This window comes from Serinus canaria, chromosome 13, assembly GCF_022539315.1.
Source record: "Serinus canaria isolate serCan28SL12 chromosome 13, serCan2020, whole genome shotgun sequence".
Taxonomy (NCBI): domain Eukaryota; kingdom Metazoa; phylum Chordata; class Aves; order Passeriformes; family Fringillidae; genus Serinus; species Serinus canaria.
This window is the reverse complement of record NC_066327.1, coordinates 17,435,522-17,450,267: the sequence shown is the minus strand read 5'-3', so window position 1 is coordinate 17,450,267 and position 14,746 is coordinate 17,435,522. Positions and strand designations below refer to the sequence as shown.

The 14,746-nt window shown below is 51.5% G+C and overlaps 1 protein-coding gene across 1 annotated transcript in view; it reads left to right on the top strand.

Annotated features, from left to right (window-relative positions):
- Nucleotides 1-245: 245 nt before the first annotated feature.
- The window catches only part of NR3C1 (nuclear receptor subfamily 3 group C member 1), a 60,893-nt gene continuing 46,392 nt past the window's right edge, over nucleotides 246-14,746 (top strand). The window contains exons 1-2 of the mRNA XM_030229132.2: nucleotides 246-570; nucleotides 2,353-3,542. Of these exons, the coding sequence (XP_030084992.2) occupies nucleotides 2,368-3,542 (1,175 nt within the window). The 5' untranslated portion in view covers nucleotides 246-570; nucleotides 2,353-2,367. The remainder of the gene's footprint in view (nucleotides 571-2,352; nucleotides 3,543-14,746) is intronic.

Here is a 14,746-nt window from a genome sequence, read left to right as displayed (position 1 = left end):
GTTCGCCCTCGGCTGGGGCTGCCCCGGAGCCGGGCGGCGGCGGCGGCGGCGGCGGGGCCGGAGCCGGGCTGGGCACGGCACAGCAGAGCAGACGCGAGGCGAGCCGGGGCGCAGAACAGCTCCGGCCGCGGCCGCCCCTCGCCGAGCCGGCTGTCTCCACTCCCTCTCCACGTCGGGGAGGCGGAGGGAGGGAGGGAGAGAGGGAGGGGAAGAGGAGGAGGCGGCCGCCGCCGTCCTCCATTTTGTGGCGGGGGCAGAACCGCCGAGCGCGGCGCTGCCCGGCGGAGGGACGGGGCGGGGAGCGCGGGGGGGCGAGGTCCGCGGAGGCAATTAGCGCTAATTAACGGAGGGGGCGCCGCGGCGGCGGGTGGGGACGGGTCAGGGTCTGGGGCCCGCGGGAGGAGCAGCGGCAGCGGCCGGAGCAGTATCGGCGGCGGCGGGGGGAGCGGTGCTGCCGCCGCAGCGGCCCCGAGGGGCGGCTGTTGACCCCCCCAGCCGGCTGCCGCTCCCGCCGCGGGGCGCCATGGCCGTGGGCGGCTGAAGGAGCCCCAGCGCCCTCCCCCGGACGAGGTAAGGGCGGCGGGGGTCCCGCGGGGGCTGCGCTTCCCCCCGGGAACTTGCCGGGGGGGTGCGGCGGTCCCCGCAGGAATGCCCGGGGCGGGGGGAACCGAACCCCGGAGGAGCCCGGGGCCGGACGGCAGCGGGAGCGGCGGCGGGGCCGCCCCGGCGGGGCGCGGGGACCCCCGGGCCGGGCCCCCGGTGTCCGTGTCCCGGGGGAGCGGGGGGCGCGGGCGGGGAGCGCGGCCGAGCCCCGCGCGGGGCTGCTTCTGCTGAAGTGGGTGTGCCACGAGACGGCTCAACAGGTCCCGACACATTTCTCTGAAAACTGTACTTTGCAAAGGCGATTTTATTGCAATCCGGCGGTTTTAAGTATTTGCAGCGTTTTCCGCCCTTCGGCAGACTCTCGCAGCTGATTTTTGACACGTTTCCTATGCGGGATGATTCGCTGCCTTGTTTTTTTGGGGCGTTGGGGGAATTGTCAAATGAAATAACTACCTTTTCCCTCCCCTTCATGTAAAAAAGGAAAAGGCAGCGCTGGAGATATTCTTGTGTTTTCTGTATTTTTTCCGGTCGCTGTCGGGTGTCCACCTTAAGCAGCTCAGCGGTTCGGGGTGCCCCGCGCTCCGGGCTGCGGCTCCCCCGGGCTCCGCTGCCCGGGCAGGCGGACGGGACCCCCGCAGCCCCGCTGCCGAGAGCTCCTGGCGCTCAGCCGCTCCCGCCCGGGACGAGCTCGCCCGGGCCACCTTAAGGTTTTACACGTGGGACCTTTCTGCCGCTCGCAGCCTTAACTTTGCACACAGAAATAGCGGCGGGGCCGGGGCTGCGGGGCTGTGGCGGTGTCCCCGTGCCCGGCGGGAGGGGACAGGCTGGCAGTGCCCCCCGGACTGCGGCAGTGCGGGCTGGGCGCTGCCGGGGGAAGGCCGGACACCGTGTCGGAAGTTTGCCGAAGAATTTACAGTATTTCTCCAAATATTTATGCTCTCCGCTGGGAAAAAAAAAAAAATGTAGCAAATACAAACATCTGAAACTTACGAGGTTTGTTTTCAGTGTCGGGTGTGTTTGGAGAGTAGCAGTGAAAGGGTAGAGTGCTGGAAGCTAATACAAATTATGCTCTTTTTTAGCTAGATTTTTATTTATAAATTGGAGATATATTTAAAGAATTATGCGGGGTTTACTGCGAGATGGGTGGGTTGCATTTTAAGACTGAACTCGTGCAAAGGCGGCAAACGCTGTCTTTTGTGGTGGGGAGGTTGAGTCCTGGGGAATGCCAAACCACGGAGGTGCCGCCTCTGGGAGCTCCAGACCTGCTCTGCAAGGGGAGACCTGACTTGAAAAGGTGGCAAATGTCCTTTTCCCCTGCTCAAGGTGTAGTTAGATACCAGAGGAATTTACCTTGGAAAATTTGTAAACTGGGTCCTTTACCAGTTCTTACATTTCCTTAGTGCAGGGATGGGTGACAGAGCTGGAGAGTGCGTGCACGGATGTCACGTGCTGTAGCTTTATTCCGAGTTGTGTGCAGGCAGACTTACCCCTTCCTCCAGGTTTAGCAAAGCTTTAAAATACATAGTTCCTCCTCATTAGACAGAAACCAAAACCTAAAACCCCCTGAAGACAAGTGCAGGGTGTCTGAGAGACGTGGCACGTGTCAGCCCAGAGCGTGGTGTGGCGTGCCTTCGCTCTCAGAGCAGCTGAGCCAGGTTTGCTAGGCGAAGGATTTAGACATTATACTTTAAAGCTTTTATTAACGTATCCTTGCTGAGCTGACTTTGACTGCTTCTCATCTTTTTATAGTTAAATGGTAAAGTAATGGATTCCAAAGAATTGCTTAACCCGTTGGATCAAGATGAAACCAGGAAAAATGCACTCATCAGTACCAAAGGAGGGATCGTGATGGACTTCCATCCACCCTTCAGGGGTGGAGCTACTGTCCAAGCCCCTGTGTCTACATCTCCTCTCCCTGCATCTTCTCAGTCAGATTCCAGTCAGCAACCTGCTTTGGCTGACTTCCCAAAAGGATTAGGAAACAATGTGCCTCAGCCAGACCTTTCCAAGGCAGTGTCGCTCTCGATGGGACTGTACATGGGTGAAACAGACGCAAAAGTGATGGGAAACGACCTTGGATTTTCGCACCAGGGCCAAATCGGCATCTCTTCTGGAGACACGGACTTCAGGCTCCTGGAGGAAAGTATTGCGAGCTTGAACAAGTCCTCGAGCCTGGCCGAGGACGCCAAGGGAACCGCGTCTTCTGAGGTGCCGCTCGAGCCAGATTTCCCAGGCATGGCCGGGCGCGGCGTCCCCGCGGAGTCGGGAGCTGCGGTCCAAGGCCAGGTGGGCTCGAATGGTGGCAACTTGAAGTTGTTCTCTGAAGACCAAAGCACCCTGGATATCCTCCAGGATTTGGAATTGCCGCCGGTGTCGCCGGGCAAGGAGCCCAACGGGAGCCCGTGGCGGCTGGACCCATTGCTCGATGACGGCGGCTTGCTCTCCCCCATATCCGCGGACGACGCCTTTCTCCTGGAAGGAAGTCTCAGCGAAGACTGCAAGCCTCCTCTTTTATCTGACACTAAACCTAAAATTAATGACCGTGGTGACCTTTTACCCAGTTCCAAAATGCCAATGCCTCAAGTGAAAACAGAAAAGGAAGACTTCATCGAACTGTGTACTCCCGGCATCAAGCAGGAAAACATGGGCCCGCTTTACTGCCAGGCCAACTTCTCCGGGTCGAACCTGCTGGGTACGAAAGTCTCGGCCATCTCCATCCACGGTGTCAGCACCTCTGGGGGACAGATGTACCACTATGATTTAAATACTGCGTCGCTCTCTCAGCAGCAGGATCAGAAACCAATTTTTAATATCATTCCATCTCTTCCTGCCGGGTCAGAAAATTGGAATAGGTGCCAGGGATCGGGGGACGAGGCATTGGCTCCGCTGGGAACGCTCAACCTCTCTGGCAGACCTGCTTTCTCTAATGGCTATTCAAGGTAATTAGTTTGTGTTGCTCTTTATTAAAATGCTACAAGTGTGTTTAGCACAGCTCCATGCATGCTGGTTTGTTGCTTGGGCTTTTTTTCCTTTTTTTTTTCCTTTTCCGTTTGGTGTGTGTGGATGATCAGACATCACTAGGGAGTGTTTATCCCACAGTACAGCATCAGCTTTAAGCAACTACTTAATTGGTATTAAAGGGAAAAAAAGTGGAGGGGAGCTGGCATGGTCTAAAAAGTAACTAAATAAAAATAAAGCTTCCAAGATACAGCCTAGAGGGGAAATCGAGTATGTGGTAGCAGGATCCATACACAGGCAGTATGGAAGGAAGTATTTAAATGTATACAAAAGCTCCTTCGTTCCCAGAGGTTAGAGGATCAATCACTGTGGGCTTTTTTTCCTTCCTAGCATTACTTAAATGTTGTGCACAAAAATAACTTGGTTGCTGGGTAAATTTCTAGAATTACATTTAAGCTGAACTCGAGTTTTCGCTGTGCTCGGTATCGCATTTACCTTACATGGACAAGAAGATTCCGAGTGGGAAATACTCTGCAGCTTGTTCAATAACTGCCTTTAGAGAGATAAGAGTATTTGCACTCAGACTTAAACATACCTGGAATTTAACTCCAAGTAGAACGGCAGGAGGGGGTGTGGGGAGCTGGTTCCTACCTGTGCCCAGTGCCTTGGTGGTTGTTTCCTGGAGTAATGCAGAGGTGCTGCTGGAGGAGCAGCTCTGGGACAGTTTTGGGACAGCTCTGGGATAGCTGTGCTCGGCTGTGCTGCTGGAATGGTTCTGGTTCCAGGGGAGCACCCAGCTGTGTGTCTCCTTGAGCTGCTCTGTGTTCAACAACTCCTTGCACGAGCAGCGTGTGGCCTCGGCAGAAGAGGGGGATTTGTGGAGTCTGTTAGAAAATGGCCCTGCAAGTGCCTATACAGAAACCTGGCATTTATAGGCTTTTAATGAAGGATCTGGTTTAACATTCTGGGTTTTACTGCTCTGCTGACAGTTGGATCCCCAGGGTGTTCCCACCAGTCCCGGGGCTCTCCCTGCAATATTTGCTCCATTTTCCCATGGCTGGAATGAAGCGTGTGAGGATTCCTTCTTTGTTTCAGGAAGAAAACTTTTAGCTTGCATTTGTTCTCAGTTTCTTTCATAGATTGTGATTTCTGTTGTAAACATTTTTTTTTCTTTGAAATGTTTAAAGCAACTTTTAATCTAAGAGATCCAGAAAAAAAAAATCAAACTCTGTGGCTAGACTCCACCTTGATACGTGAATATTGAGCGTATCTCACCATTTATTTCAAGAGACTAGAAGTGCTTTGTGCTAACCTTTTGCATAATTTGTTCAGTTTGTTTCGTGGGCGTTTTTTTGAGTTTCCTCTGTTCTGACTGTATTTTTAATGATAATCATAAACTTTGTGTCAAAGCAAGAAATGTTTCTGCACTGGGGAGGAGGCTTTCAGGGACAGTTTAAACAAGCAGATTCCCCCGAGGTGGTGGAAATGTCCCTCTCGAGGGTAATTCCGAGGAGGTGCTGCCCGGGCTGTGCTGTGCAGAGCTGTGTAGGCAGAGCCCCGTGCACTCGGGGTGGGCAGCGTGTCCCGTGTGTGATCCTGGAGGGATGGGCAGCTGCTCTGGGCTGTGATCATAGCAGAGCTGTCCTGGAGGGTGAGGGTGAGCAGGGGGAGATGTTTTGGGCTGTAGGAGCAGTTTGGGGCAGGGCTGGCAGTGCCTGGGACAGCACAGGGACTGTCCCGGGGCGTCCCAGCACCAGCTTCCTCCTCCTCTGCCCAGGGTTATCCATGCTGGGGCTTCAGCATTGACGTTCTTGCTTCCTGCAAGGTCATCTCACATTTTATTGCTTCCTTTTTGCTTTAAGATAATGCGATTTTTTTTTCTTTATGGAATGTGTAAAGAATTTCGAGGTGGCTCCTAGCTGAGCTTTGCATAAAAATGCATTATTCACAAGTTTGTGGGAGCTGTTCTTGCTTCCCAAGGATTTTTATACACTTCAACTACAAAGTCCAATTCTAAAAACAGCATTGTTTGGGTTTGCTTAATTATTTTTGTTCTATAACATTCAGGCAAGTCCATCTTCCTTTTACCATGTTTGAGGTATTAATGAACCCTGGGTTTGAAACAGGAATTTTTATTCTTCTTGAACCTTGCCAGAAATATTTGGTCTAAACTGGGTTAGTTTAAGGTGATGTATTGTGGATTTGTTTGTTTTTCTTGCAGAAGACTTAACAAAATTGGCATTTGTTTTAGAAACAAAGGAAGGACTCTCTTGCCAGGTTCCCGTGGTCTGGTTTTTTTTAGGTACTAAATGTGAGAGGTGGAGGCTGGGATTTTGAGAAGCTCCAGTTTCCAGGATGAAATACTTTTTGGTGTTTGTAAAATTATTTGTCTACTAATAACCTATTAATTATGGACTGAACACTGGAGAAAAAAAGCTGCAGTTCAGCCCTGGTGTTCAGGTTGTATTTAATTTTCCTGTTCAGTGGGAAACCTGGAATGTCCCTTTCTGTCCACTCAGGCTGGAATTGATGTCATGCCATTTCTGAGTGGTTTTTCTCCTCCAGGATGCCCAGCATGCTGGCTTTAATGAGACAAGTGATGATCAGGCCCAAGAAAACCAATCAATTGCAGGGAACTGCAGGAGGGATCCGGAAGTTAACGAGCAGAGTGCAAACTTCAGGAATTTGATTAATGGGAATGAATTGGCAATAATCAATAAGCTGCTGTCGGTGGAACAGCCAGCTGGGGCTGTGCTGAGCTGCTGAAGCTCTGAGCTGCAGCTCCTCTGACTCCAGGTCTGAGCACGGGGAGGCTCTGGCCGGCAGGATCGCTCGGGGGCTCCCCTCTGAGCCAGTGCAGTCCATGAGGAAGGTGGACAGAGTAAAAGAGAGGAAGAAGGAGACTAGCAGACATTTTACCTTAGATTGTCCTTAATGGCAGTGAGACAGCAGCTGGAAGAGGAGCAAATGGTGCTGCAGTGCTTCGCTGAAGAGCTGGAGGGTTTGCTGGCGTCCGTCTGCGATGGGATGTTGCTGTGATTTGTTACACAAACCCAGGGAAAACCGTTCCATTGCAAGGAAATGGTTTTAGCAACACACACTCCTGGGGCTCTTGCATGGTATATACATTAAATCCTTCGCTCAGCTCCTATTGCTCTGACTTCCTGGAGATGTGGCTTGTTGTGGGGGGAGTGAAGGATGCTGAGAACCAGCCCAGCAATGCAGGGTTTGCTCCCACAGCCAGAATTCACAGAAACTGGGCCCCACTGGCAGTGTTATGGCTTCTCTTATTACAGTTGAAATCATTCCTAGTACTTAAGCTTGTGGGGGATAAGGATCATTAAGGAAGTTTAAGAAAGGGCAAGAGCTGAGAGAAGCCATTAAAGGAGAGTCTGGAAGGAGGAAAAGTTTTGCTGGTTGGTCCCAGTCCAAAGCCTTGCTTCCAAAAGTTACCTTTCTGCCCTTCTACCCCTGACTCTCTAACTGGGATTCTTCTTGGGCTCAGGTGCTGTGAGAAGGAAGGGGAAGGAAGGGCTTGTTTGCCAGCAGTGGTAAAGGTCAGTTGTCCGTTTGTCTTGCCGCTTTGTTTCCCTCGGCTGCTGGCCAAGGCCGGTGGCTTGGCAGGGCTGGCTGCAGAGCTCTCAGTGCTGCCTGACTCAGCAGAGGATAATGTATGGGACATCCGCAATCGGGGCTCTTTTAACCATTCTGCTTTGATAGAAAACCCAGGCGCGGTGTTTGGAGGGCTCAGGGTTCCAGCAGGCTGTGTTGTGATTTGTCAGCTTAATGTAATACTGTACTTGGGGGTTTGACTCTGGAAGTACATGGTGAAAACCCAGTTGTTTTGGCAGAATGGGGTGAATCAGGAATGTCCTGCAGAATGTGCTCTAAGGTGCTGTGAAAAGGTAACTAGATAAATGCGAGGTCGCATAAGGTGTAATCCACTTTTCCCAGTTTTGGCTGATCCTTCCATCGTGTTCATAGTCAAGGAGGTTGCTGCAAGTCCAGTCCAAATGGTTAACTCCTGCAAATTTATTTCTCCTGACAATGATCTCTATTTTTAACTTAATTCTGGCTTATAAAGCAACCTTATTTTTGTTGTCCGTACGATTTTTTTTAAATTTATCTCCATGGTAAACTCCTTGTACTCTCCTACTGCCAGTGAAGGCAAAGCTGTGGTTGAATGAGTCCTACTCACGAATCTTCCCAGAAATGAGAAATACAGGTATTATCCAACTCCTACATTGTATATTTACCATGCTAAGGATTACTTTTACAGCGAGAGCAATTTATCCTGGGGGAAGCAAATATCCCTTCTTCCCTTATTGCTGCTCATCCTGGAAATGAACAAGTGGTGCATATTCTGTGTGGATATGTTACTGCAAACTGGAGTTATTTCTGCACTGTAAAAGGTTCCCAAGTCCTCTTTGGACTGGCATTCATTTTTGGGGTGGTTGAAGCCAGGCCGAGCTGCTGTCCCACCCCAAGGTGCTGCTGTAGTGTCATGTGTGCATTCTGCTAACAGTCCCCATGGCATCAGCCTGGGGAGAACAACATCTCAATAAAATCCTGTTTTCAGTCCAAGTTACAGGCAATAGGAAAGGCTTTGTAGAGCCGTAGTTACAATAACCTTGGGTTTGTGCTGTTAAAATAACTGTGAGCATCACCTCTGGTGTAGAGAAAGGAACCTGGAAGTCGCCTTTGTGATCAGCTTGGAACTGAGGAGCACAGAACAAGTGTGTGTGCAGCAGGGTGGTTTCTGGGCAGAGCACTTGGATGTGCTGAGTGCTGTGTGCCAGACCCAGGGAGTTTGGGTTCAGCTCTCTTTGGTTTCCCAGCCTTTGTCTCCCAGAGTCTCAAGTATACACAGATTTTAATCTTATTTACTGAAGAATTAATGTGTGGCAGTGTTGCATGTACAGATGATTGTTCTCATGGCGGGGATTTTCCGGCTGATTCAGTGCAGTGTGAGATCCATTGATAACCGTTTGGAGCAGCCCCTGGAGTGGGAGATCCATTGATGCCCTTCTCTAACACAGCCTTTGCTTCAAGAGCCCGGGCCCTCGCAGAGCAGGAGTTAATGTTGTTCTCAGTGCTGGGCTCTGGAAATACTGCTCAGATGCTGTCAGCGGATGGCCTCGTCCCCCTGGGACAGGAGTGAACCAGTACAGCTGGAATAGATGACACACGCAAAAAAAGAATCATTTCATCTCATTGTCTTGGCTCCCACTCCAGAGTAGCTCTTTTGGGCTATCTGTGGGAAAAAAACAAAACACAAGATCGACTGTTTCTTTGCCCCTTTGTGAGGGTGTGACCAGTTGTGGCTGTGGCATTGCTGTCACCTGCAGAGGGATGTCAGTCGAGGGTCACCTGCACAGAGTGAGCTCCATCCGTGGGCTGGAGCACTTGGTACCACAGACCTGGGGGGCAGCTGGAAGGCTCTGGCCGTGCAGCTCTTGCTGCCTGTGGGCAGGAGAAGCAGCAGCTGTGCATTGTCCCCATGTGTAACCAGTCCAGCACCCGGGTCCCTGCTGGGGTGTGGGTAACTGTGTCCCTAGAAGTGCACGGTTGGGCTGGGGGGGCAATTCAGCACAATTCCTGTGGCTCTCCTGGGGGTTTTCCTCCTTACCTCACCTTCACTCCAGAGAAGGTGTTGTGCCTGTGCCTCCCATGTCCTGGCCTGACTCGGCTCCCCCACACCTCTGCCATGATGTTTCCTGCTGGGGTTCCATCCCTGCATGAGGCAGTGTCTCCCTGTGCTCAAGCCATGCCTGTATTGCTTGAAACAGAACTACAGAACACCTGAGAAAGGATTTTGCTCCCTGGCCCACTGGCTGTGTCCCCTCCATGTCCCAGAGGTGTGTGGCAGGAGCAGGAGGAGCAGCTGCAGCTCCTGTGGCCCAGGGAGCCTGGGCTTTGGAATGCAGGAGATGGAGATGAGGTCAGGTTTTCTCCCTGCTTTAGACTCCAGGACATGGTGTTACTTACCCAGGATATCATGTAGAGTTCTATCATCTTGGTGCCTTAAATCAATAATCACCACAATTGTCTGGATTTCTGGAGGAAATTGTGCTCTTCAGAAGTCATCCTGACATGGTGTGTGGAGAATGTTTGTGTACCAGCCCACTGCCTTTCCAATCCAGCCCGTGCCAGTGGGTCACCATCAAACCTCCAGGTTCCAGCTCTACCTGTGGAGCTCCCAGTCCTTGCTAAACCTCCCTAGAAAATGACAATCCTGATGTATTTTGGAAATTAATATCCCACAGACTGCTGATACTTTGCTGTGGGAATGCAATATCACACACAAGTTCCCCTTTTTGATCAAATATCTTGGTTTTTGTGACATTGCAAATGCAAAAGTACTGTTGGGGAAGGAATTCTAAAATAATGATCATGTCTTTCTTGAATTCAGTTCACTGCTACTGTAATTTAGTAAAGAAAACGAGTTTCATATTGGATTTTACAGTAATACATTCTTCATACTATTTGTAATATGTTTGTACAGTTACTGTGTGTCAGAAAGCAGCTGGAGATCATCAAATTTCTGCGCCACGGTCACACAAGATTTAATATGAAACTTGTGAGCAGCAGGGTGCCATTTACTCTTGTCTTGCTTTATTCAGACACTTCTTATTTCTCATTACTTTTATTTGTGTAGCTGAGTTTAAAGTTAGCAAGTATTGCTCAGGATGGGACTTTTTATAAGGAAATGAGGGCACAAATGAGTAGTTTGCCTCAAAATACTACTTGAGAAACTCAGAAATGGGCTGTAGAGTCAAGGAGGAGCAAATCATGAAGTATCATTGAAGTGTGTCATCTATTCTAGAAGCAAATAATGGAAGTGATTTCACAGCTCCCTGGCTTGCTTTTCTTTTTTCCAAGAAACCTGGAAAAGGTCCTGTCATTGTCCTTACCCAGCAGATCCCTTGTGGCGCACTTCTGGGTGCAGCAGGGACTTCAGTCTTTTCTTACTAGAAACTTTGCAGGCAGGGGTGATTTGGGGCTTTTTGGTGTGTGTTGCTGTCCCTGAGTGTTTGAATCCCTGCTCCTGCTGGCAGTTCTCACGGAGAAGAGGGGCTGGAAGGTGGGTGACCTCTTTGCTCACAAGTGGGCAGCACCTTGGCTGCCTCTCACTGGTGAGAGGGCTGTGAAAACAGGATATCTGGGGATATAAAAATCTGTGAGATTATTACAAAATGAGGTTCTGGGCTTAGATGAGAATCCTGCAGGCGTTGCACAGCTCCTTTCCAGCTGTGTGAATTGGGTGTGACGGGGAGGGTTCCCATGGATCTCTTCCTTCCCAGCTGCCATTGGGAAGGACAGGGCTGCCTGTGGTGTGTGTGCACCTGGCCTTGGTTTGGGCTTCCCCTGCCCTCACAGCCTGCTTTGAGAGCACCACTTGGGCTTTGGGGGTTCTCAGGGACTTTTATTGCCAAGCTCCAGCAGGTCCCCTCTGCCCTGAGCCGGGAGTCCGGAGTCTGTGACAGAAACCAGCAGCTGATGTGGTTTATTTTTGCTGTCAGGGCTCAGAGAACCTGCTCCGAGGTGTGGTGGTGTGTAGGGATGTAGTAACAGGGTCTGGGAGGGCTCGGCGTGGCCAGGGAGCTGTGCCAGGGCCAGGCTGCCGGAGCGCCTCCGACACCGCGGTGCCACCGGGCTGGGCTGGGACAGCGGGGGCTCGGGGGGCTGGGTGGGCAGGGGAGCTGGGCTGGGTGGGGCAGGGGGAGCTGGGCTGGGCTGGGACAGCGGGGCTCGGGGGGCTGGGTGGGCAGGGGAGCTGGATGGGGTGGGCAGGGGACTGGGCTGGGCTGGGACAGCGGGGGCTCAGGGGGCTGGTGGGCAGGGGAGCTGGATGGGGTGGGCAGGGGGAGCTGGGCTGGGCTGGGACAGCGGGGGCTCGGGGGGCTGGGTGGGCAGGGGGAGCTGGATGGGGTGGGCAGGGAGCTGGGCTGGGCTGGGACAGCGGGGGCCGGGGGGCTGGGTGGGCAGGGGGAGCTGGGCTGGGTGGGCAGAGGGGAGCTGGATGGGGTGGGCAGGGGGGAGCTGGACGGGGTGGGCAGGGGGGAGCTGGACGGGGTGGGCAGGGGGAGCTGGGCTGGGTGGGCTGGGGGAGCTGGATTGGGTGGGCTGGGGGAGCTGGATGGGGTGGGCAGGGGGAGCTGGATGGGTGGGCAGGGGAGCTGGGCTGGGTGGGCAGAGGGGAGCTGGACGGGGTGGGCAGGGGGAGCTGGACGGGTGGGCAGGGGAGCTGGGCTGGGTGGGCAGAGGGGAGCTGGACGGGGTGGGCAGGGGGAGCTGGGCTGGGTGGGGTAGGGGGAGCTGGCAGGGGAGCTGGGCTGGATGGGCTGGGGAGCTGGACGGGGTGGGCAGGGGGAGCTGGGCTGGGTGGGCTGGGGGAGCTGGATTGGGTGGGCTGGGGGAGCTGGATTGGGTGGGCTGGGGGAGCTGGGCTGGGCAGGGGAGGGGGTTCTGGGCTGGCTCAGTTCAGGGGTCTGTGCCGAGCTGCTGCTGCTGTGCTGAGCTCCTCTCTCGTGCCCACAGCCTCAGAGCAGAGCTCAGCTGCCATCTGTCTGTGCAGGAGGGGCTCTGGTCCCATGGATGCGCTGCCAGGAAAGGGCTGGAGGATCTCCCCCATCACTCAAAAATGAGGGGGGTGTGGGTACAGCTGTGATGTGTTAAACTTGACATTTTATTTGGGATTTCAGCAGCTTTTCAGTTGGTCAGATGCTGTAAATTCAGAATGATGTATTTTAAACCAGCACACCTATCCACAGGCACGCTGTCCATTGCTGTGTACCCATATATTTTTTCCTCTTGCTTATTTTTTTCCCTCCCCTAAGAGTTTCTGTTACCTTTCTGAAGCAATAACTTCCTAAAACCATCAGCAAGGTTTTGAATAAATCCATGCTGAAAACGTGCATGTCCTGAATGCACATGTGTGGATTTGTTGTGCAAGAATGCAGTTCAGCCTTGTTAACTTCAAAAACAAAAACCAAAACTAAATAAAGAAAAGAACTGGCAGACTTGACAGTTTCATGTGGATTTCAGTCTGCATGTCGATTTCAGTTTCCTACTACCCCCCTGTTGTTTTCTCTCTTGTATTTTTTTCTGTGGGTTACTTTTGCTACCAGGGCCTTTGATGGTTTATTTGCCTGTTGAATTTCTGTTAATATTGTGTTCTGTATGAGTTGCTCCCAAATCAATTGTGCTGTCCCCATATGAGGGCGTTGTAGGTATAATTAGACTTTTTTTTTATAAAGGGCTCTGCATCTTGGTTCTCTTAAAACATGGAGTAGATTAGAACATTAGCCAATACAAGAAAAACAGTTGTATCTGAAAACAGACTTTTAAAAGAGCTTTAACAATTAGCAATATTAAGCTTCCTATGCAGAATAGTTTTTGGATGCTGAAGATGTGTGGAATTTAATTTCGCTTCACACCCTAATTTTAGTAAGATAATACACGTGTTTATTGAAATAACAGCATACTGGGGGATGTACTGCCTGTTGGTAAGGATTGGCAGTGACCCCAGTGACAGCACTGGAGTCACCTTTGGGGTTTCCCAGACCCGGCTTTCATTAAAAATCGTTTTCAAGCAGAATAATTTTGGTTGGAAAAGCCCACCAGGACCATTGAGTCCAAGCTGTGCCCCATCCTCCCTTGTCACCAGCCCAGAGCACTGAGTGCCATGTCCAGGTTGTTTTCTGTACCTTGCTGGGGTTTCCAGACATGAATTAAAATTAGTTTGTAGGGAATGATCTTACATCTTTGCCTTTTGATTAAAAACTTATGTAATCCCACTTGGGGGAAACGGAGGACCTGGAATGCTTTTGGGGTTATTTGCTTTGACTGAACAATCCTGATAAGCCTCAGGTTTGAAAGAGCACGGAAGGTTCAGTTCATGCTGCTGTTTGAAGCAGCACAAAGTGTAGCCGTGGTCCTGGATCACAGACAGGCTCTCCCAGCTGGAATAGCACTGCTGCCTTCATCCATACTCAGCAAAGGCTTTTTCTCTGACCTACTTTGGCCCAGCCCAGCCCAGGCTTTTGAGAGGTGCCCTGGCCACCCTGACTGTGGGGGAAGTTCTCTGGTGCAGGGTCTGAGTCCTGCTCTGGTGTGAGTTCCCTTGGTTTCATTTTCACGTCGCTGTACCAGTTCTGCCCTTCCTGGACACGTGTTTCTGCTAAGCCCCGCACATCTGCCATTTTCTGAACCGAAAAGGAAGCTTCTCTGACACCTTCTTTTTTAACAAAACCCATCTAACAAGTTCTGTGCTGACTTGGTTTCCGTAGCTGGAGAAGACAAGTCTGTTCTCATGCAGTGCCAGGTGATTTGCAAGTTCTGTGCATGATTTGATAAAAAATCTAGTGCCGAAACTCCCTCATCTAAAATGTAAGTGTTGTAAGAACCCGAGTGCTTGGAATTCTGTATTATGAGTAGCAGAGCATTCCTTTTTCAGCTCTTATTGAAGGGAGCAGTTAATATTAGGATGCCTGCACGACAACATCCTGAGTCATCGAGATACTTGACAGCTACTTTCCAACCAGAGCAACTGGTTTGACAAATGAGCTTGGACTTATTTTATCACTTTAAAGATAAATCTTTAAAGACTCATTTAACACGTTAAAGGTTGGGACATCTGATATTTTATTAAATAACAATCTGGAGGTTTCTGAGTCCACTTATTTTAGTGGCTGAGCTTGTTCCGTGTGGCAGATCAAAGCCCGGCTGAGTCTCAGGCATACCAGTGGGGAGGAGGAAGTGACTGGGTTTCTATTCCTGGCTGACCCCAGCCTCGGAACCGAGGGAGAGCTTTAAAGGAAATGCAGCATTCAGCTCTCTGAATCTTTCCAAGTATTCAGAAGTGCTACCAGCGCTGGCTTCCTGCGTGCGGCGTTTCAAGGCGTGGACATCTTAAAACTGTCCTAATTTCAAAATGAAACAGGGCTAACAAGGGAAGCCCTAAAATTCATGGAAATAGCAAAACTTGCCCTTCCAGATTTTATCAAAAACATCCAAACCATCCTATTTTTACCTGGCAGGCAGCTCTGCAAGCCCAGGCAGGGTGGGAGGTGGTGGAAGGAGGTGGGTGGGAAGGGCTGGCCAGAGCCCAGTGGAGCTGCTGGCACAGGCTCTGGCCCCCTTCAGCCTGGGCAGGGGGAGCTCCGTGGGATCAGTGCAGTGC